Raw genomic sequence first — 6,407 nt, forward strand, 5'->3', positions numbered from 1 at the left:
TGTGCTTCTCTATGAGCAGAACCGTTTTATATGCAAGGTGTTTTGAATACCTTGCACATAATAGGAACTAAAATATTTACCAAACATGAATATATAAAAGTTAAGAGGCAGGAATTATGATTGTGTTCAAAGAGATACTATAGTCACAGGCCACAACCAAGAATCAACTATATTAATGATTTCTCAGAGGTTCCTCCAGAGGATATTTAGAAAGAATAACTCTAGGCAATGAAAATCAAAGTTCAACCTGTCTTCTTGTTCAGTTGTTTCAGTAGTGTCTAGCAGTTGAACTCAAAAAGTTAAAAAAAAAAACCCTGACTCCGGGTCCAGAGCCCTAAACACTGCACTACCTCTTCAAACTGTCTAGAAGATTCAATTAGTCACCAGCAAATGCTTGATTCAAGTTATCTTAGAAATAAAAATAGTACAAGGAACTTCCTCTTTATTTCTCTAGCAATAATAAACCTTTTTCACAATATGACTTGGAAGATGAAGTTCAGGACAATGCACTGAATATTGTAGGCAACTAGTAAACGTTCAGAAAATGAATAATTCACTACTTAAAAATTTACAGTGCAATCTGTGAAAATGAAATCTATACCCCTCCCTCTCAGTCTCTAAAAAGATTTTAAATAAACTATACTTTTTTTCTTCAATAAAATCTGAATAATTACCTAGCTGTGTGGCCTTGGGCAAGCCACTTAACCCCATTGCCTTGCAAAAACTAAAAACTAAACTAAAATAAAATAAAATCTGAAACTGAACATTCTATGTACAGCAACAGATACAAAATCATCAAAAATAGGACAATATTCAAAAAGAAAGGATGGAATTATATGTTGCAGTCCAAATCTAAAGAAAAAAAAGAGGATCTCAACTATGATCTAATTCAACTAAACTTAAATAAGATTATTCGTTAAAAATGAATTTTTAAAATGTAATGAATATAAAGACGTTCCTACCCTACACTATAGGGAATGCAAGGTTGACTAAGAAATGGTCTCTGTCAAAGACTTATAATTGAGTATAGAAAATAAGCATGCAAATAACTACAACAAAAATATTACATATGTGAATAAAAAATGAAGCCACTTACACAAAATGAAAGATCAGTTTTATTACATTATAATAATTCTGTCTGTACATCTATAAAAATAAATTTGTATACACACATACACACACACACACACACACACACGTATACCCACGTGCCCCTCATTCAGTCACAAGAACTTACAGGAGTCAAGTTGCAAGGGTTTTTCACAAAGCCACCATTTTGTACAGCAGATGCTGGTTCAGCTGCCTCTTGGCCATCACTTTCTCTATAGTATAAGAAAAACAACATCTAGTGAAAAGATGTTATATAAGACCTTACTTGTATATAAGCTGATGAAATTTCCAGGTAGTATTTAAAGCTGCCATTCCCAACCATAATTTGTGATAATTTTTAACTCAAAACATTTTTACAAAATTCTCAAAAACAAATTACATTTATTTTAATGCCTAAAGAATTCATCAAAGTACTGATAAACGTATTTCATAGAGTATTGTTTGGATGGTACTGAGTGGCCAGAAGGACCCACAATCAAAACAATAAAATGGGTTTTTCAGCCCCAAAAAATTATTCACTGGCATTAAAGGAAAACATTAGTCTACTTTTAAAATTTTCTATTTGAAATAAATTGATTATTTATAGATCCTATATTACAGTATAATGTAAATATAACCCTTTTTTTAAGGCAACGGTGTTAAGTGGCTTGCCCAAGGCCACACGGCTAGGTAATTATTAAGTGTCTGAGGCTGGATTTGAACTCAGTTACTCCTGACTCCAAGGCCGGTGCTCTATCCACTGTGCCACCTAGCCACCCCTGGAAATAACTCTTAAGTAGAACAGACCTATTTTCACCATGGCAAGATAGCTATCAAGTTCCTAAACCTCTCTGAGGATTTCATATTCTCATATGAAAATGAAGCGTTAGAATGGATAATCTGTGTTCCCTTTCTTACCATTCTATTATACCAGGTATTTTCTATTTTTGTTATAGTTTGTCCTTTAAGGTCTGTGTTGTGGATTTTTTTGAAGCTTTTTTTAAGGAGAGGGGTTAAAATTCTGTGTTCCAGAGAAAATTAAATATCTATTCTTCATCTTCAGTTCTATCACCGAGCTGTCTCAGGTTTCTCAAAGACTAGCAATGAAAAGCTAGAATCAAATAAGTAAAACAGAGGAAATTCTTTTTTTTTAGGTTTTTGCAAGGCAAATGGGGTTAAGTGGCTTGCACAAGGCCACACAGCTAGGTAATTATCAAGTGTCTGAGGTTGAATTTGAACCCAGGTACTCTTGACTCCAGGGCCAGTGCTCTATCTACTGCACCACCTAGCTGCCCCCAAAAGAGAAATTCTTAAAAAACATTGAGAGAACAGACTCTAACTCTTTAATTCATGAGGAAATCCAGCACCAATCTCCAAGCTGAAAACAATGAAATAGAGCACAAGAGCATGTGTTTGCTTTTAAAGTATTTCTATAGTCAAGAGTTGAAATCTGTGTTGCCCAATCAGTGCTTTAGAAATAGGTGTATTTTGAAGGTCCATGGGTATATGTCTGCTTAAATACTACCTATATGAAGAATGGATAAAAGGCTTTTTTGAATATTTACTCTCAAAATGATATAAGATATTAGTATTGTTACAGGAGACACTCACTGAAACACAGATAATGATGACACAGATTCAGGTATACTGTACTTAGAATCAAATCACTTTATTTATTCATTCAACAAAGATTTATTGGGCATCCATTACAGGAATGAGTCATTCACTGTTAGTCACAAAAATGAACACGAATAAGACAGTCCTTGCACACAAAAAATTTAAACCTTGTTGGAGAAATGACTTATACAAATATAAATACAAAGTAAAATGAGATATATGCATAAATAATTTTTAAAAGATCAGAGTTCTGAGAAGAATACTTTTTTCTTTGGGGTAGAGGAGTGCACCAAGTAGAAACAAAAAAAATCATGGAAGATTTAATGTAGTAGATGGCCTGGATGTATGTCCCTGAAGAATAGGTAGAATTTCCACAGGAAAAATTGGGAGGGAAATGCATTCCATTCACTAGGAATAGTAGGGCAAAGATAAATCCAGTAAAGTATGGAAGCAGTTTGAGGAACACAAGAAGTGTAACTAGAAAACAGGATAAGTCATTAGGAAGAACATGATTTGAGATTGGAAAAACAGGCTAGTTAGATTATATGAATACTTATATATTTAGAAAGTCAAAACCAATCACATTGATTTAATCTGAATGAATAAAGCTTACTTTCAACCAATTAGTAAGCCATTATGATAAACAAGTTTGAAAATATTACAGTTGCCTTTAAATCCCTTTAAGAATCTGCATACTTGGGGGCAGCTAGGTGGAGCAGTGGATAGAGCATCGGCCCTGGAGTCAGGAGTACCTGGGTTCAAATCCAACCTCAGACACTTGATAATTACCTAGCCTTGTGGCCTTAGGCAAGCCATTTAACCCCGCTGCCTTAAAAAAATCTAAAAAAGAAAAAGAATCTGTATACTATGACACTCTACCAATTGCTTAGAAAAAATAATTAAGAAACAAAAACAGGACCCTGAAATCTAACCAAGTTCAGGAAAAATGTAATATGAAACACTAGCTTGGAAAATAGACAAATAATCCAATAATCTACAAGTAGCATTTAAAAGATTCCTCATCTCTCTCCTGAGCCCTAGCTCCTATCACCAACTTCTGGCTAGTCATTTGCATATGCATATTCTTTAGGCATCTAAAACTTAACAAGTCCAAAACACAACTCATTTCTTTCCTTTCCTCCTAAACCACCTCTTTACTAATTTGCCTATTTATGTTATGCCATCATTTTTTCAGTAATCTAGATTTACAAAATCAACAATCATTCCTGATTCTTTACCCTGATTCACTCTCCTCCCCCATATTCATTAAGTTGCCAAATCTTGCCAAATCCATCTCCTCAACATCTCTTGATTCTTGTCTCCTTCAATCTACTCATATCATAACAACCCTACTTTAGGCCTTAGTGATCTCCTCCTAATTCCCATTCTCAGTATATCCCCTCGCCAATCCATCCTCCACATAACTGTTAATATTTCTAAAAACCAGATCTGACCAAATCAAAAAGCCTCAAAAATAAAATGCAAACTTCTCTGTTTAGCTTTTAAAAACCTTTCACTGATTACAAACAATCTTTCCAACTGATCTGACATTACTTCTGGACAAGTACTCTACCGGTTAGCCAAACTGATCTGACTTCCTTCTCACCATGCATAGAAACACTGTATCTCCTACCTATACATAAGCTGCCCCCCATATCTAGAATGCTGTTGCTCCTCACTCCTGCCTTGAGATCCCTAGCTTTCTTTAAAGTTCAACTCCTTTACTGTAAGTATTCCTGATTCCCCACAGCACCTTGTCCACCAGAAGTTATTATATACTTAGATTATATATTTATTTGCTAAATATATTTAATATGTAAGATCCTAAAAGGTAAAGATGGTTTTAATTTTTATTGTTGTATCCCCAGAGCCCATCAACCAGGTGAATCATTGAATCACTTATTGAATCACTATTTTGAGGTACTTTTCAATCACCTTCACCTTCTATCCTACACCTTATCTTAAAAATCTCAAGACTTTAAGTGCAGAAAAGTATCATGTAAATAAGAAAACCTGCTAGTCATATCTGTTGGCTGTTTTAAAGTTCAAATGAGGTCATTTCTGTAACTTTTATAATCTGTAAAACTCTCTGTAAATGCCAAGAATATTAAGATACTAAGAAAACTACTAATATTAATGAAATGTTTTTAAAAACAATGCTGGCTAGGTGGTACAGTGGATAGAGCACCAACCCTGGAGTCAAGAGTACCTGAGTTCAAATCCAGCCTCAGACATTTAATAATTACCTAGCTGTGTGGCCTTGGGCAAGCCACTTAACCCCATTTGCCTTGCAAAAATAAAAAAACCTAAAAAAAATAAAAACAATAAATACTAGGGATTTTACATGTCTTTACATAAAAACAGAAAGGTGAAGGTACCCAAGTGAGGCATATTAAAAATTATTCTTGGCTATTTTTCTTTCCCAAATTAAACTTTTATTTTATACCCATATGTGGTACAATGGAAAAGAATACTAAATTTAGTGCAAAAGGACCTGAGTCTGAATCTTGGCTTTTCCTCTTATTATCTATATGACTGAGCAAGTTACTTAACTTTTGTGGTCCAGTCTCCTCACTGATAAAAATGAAGATGGAAAAAAATGACTTTTAAGGCTCCAAACAGTTTTCTATCTTATGACCCTAAAATCCTATCAAAGATTAACCCTTGATCAAATAAAATATAATTTCTTCATATGCTGCCAGCATGTAGTTTAGGAAAATCCTATCAGAAAGATGAAGGCTTCCTGAAGAAATACGGGTCAAACTGAGAAATAAAATGCTAAGGGCTAACCACATCTGTTCAAAACAACCCCTTTACAAACCGCGAGTGAAGGCCTCAGACAAGGAAGTGAGGGGGATTCAACAACATTTCTTTGTTTCGTGATGGTCCCGCATCTTACTTTTGGCTGGTGTCTGGGGCTGGGCTGGGCTCAGCTATCATTTCCGAAGTATCCCATCAGCAGTCGGGAAATCGATTTAGCTGGATCCCCAAGAAGTCCTGCTCCGGGGGAGCCACACGAGTGGGAGGAGGCACAACTTTCTATGCGCTCCTGCGAGGAGCTGCCGGAGAGATGCTAAAGGAGGGGGCGGGCCCGGGGAAGGAAAAGGAAAAATAGAAAAAAATTAGCAAAGGCCAAAAAAAACACCCCCAAAACCAAAAGCAGCCCCACCGCAAACTCTTCTGGCTTTCAGAATGCGGTCACTACTTCCGGCAAGGGGGCAGCCGGAGGGGGCGGCGCTGGTCCCCCAGCTGCGAGGCTGTCAACTTTGGGGGGGCAGCTCGGCATGACCCGCTGCGCTCTCCCTTCCCGGGGGGCAGGCGGCGCCGCCCCGCCCCCACCCCACCCCCAGCGCGGGCTGGCGACCCGCGTGCCCCGAGAGCGCTGCAGGGGGGCGGGGACAGGCCCCGGGCCGAGCCGCAGCGGCCGCGGCAGGGGCGGGAGGCCGGAGGGGCTGGCAAGGGGCAAAGCTCCAGCGGGCGGACCAAACAGACGCCAGGCGCCGAGGCGCTCCCCCACCCCCTACCTAGGCCCAAGCCGCGGGGCCCGGCCGCCGGCTGGGCTCGCGCTCCCGCCCCGAGGGTCCGCCTTCACTCCAAGCCCCGGCGGCCCGGGCCCCCAGCACTCGGCGAGCCCACCCCACCCCCCCCACCTCCACTCCGGCTCGTCCGCGCCAGCAACTACCCTCCCGGCCAATCGGAGA

General features: G+C 38.8%; 1 protein-coding gene across 7 annotated transcripts in view; it reads right to left on the reverse strand.

The window, feature by feature from the left end:
• The window catches only part of LOC141506690 (cohesin subunit SA-2-like), a 116,169-nt gene that overhangs the window by 109,441 nt on the left and 321 nt on the right, over window positions 1–6,407 (reverse strand). For 4 of the 7 annotated variants that reach the window (XR_012473963.1, XM_074213681.1, XM_074213680.1 and 1 more), the window contains exons 1-2: window positions 5,606–5,974; window positions 1,238–1,322 (exon numbers count right to left, since the gene is read on the reverse strand). Coding sequence is in view for 6 of the 7 variants with exons in the window: in XM_074213681.1 (XP_074069782.1) it covers window positions 1,238–1,322; window positions 5,606–5,646 (126 nt within the window). In the remaining variant the exon portion in view is untranslated. Of the gene's footprint in view, window positions 1–1,237; window positions 1,323–5,605; window positions 5,975–6,230; window positions 6,318–6,356; window positions 6,403–6,407 lie in introns of those variants that run through there. The other 3 variants (XM_074213679.1, XM_074213678.1, XM_074213677.1) reach the window with 3 other exon arrangements.

This window comes from Macrotis lagotis, chromosome 1, assembly GCF_037893015.1.
Source record: "Macrotis lagotis isolate mMagLag1 chromosome 1, bilby.v1.9.chrom.fasta, whole genome shotgun sequence".
In the NCBI taxonomy this organism is placed as follows: Eukaryota; Metazoa; Chordata; class Mammalia; order Peramelemorphia; family Peramelidae; genus Macrotis; species Macrotis lagotis.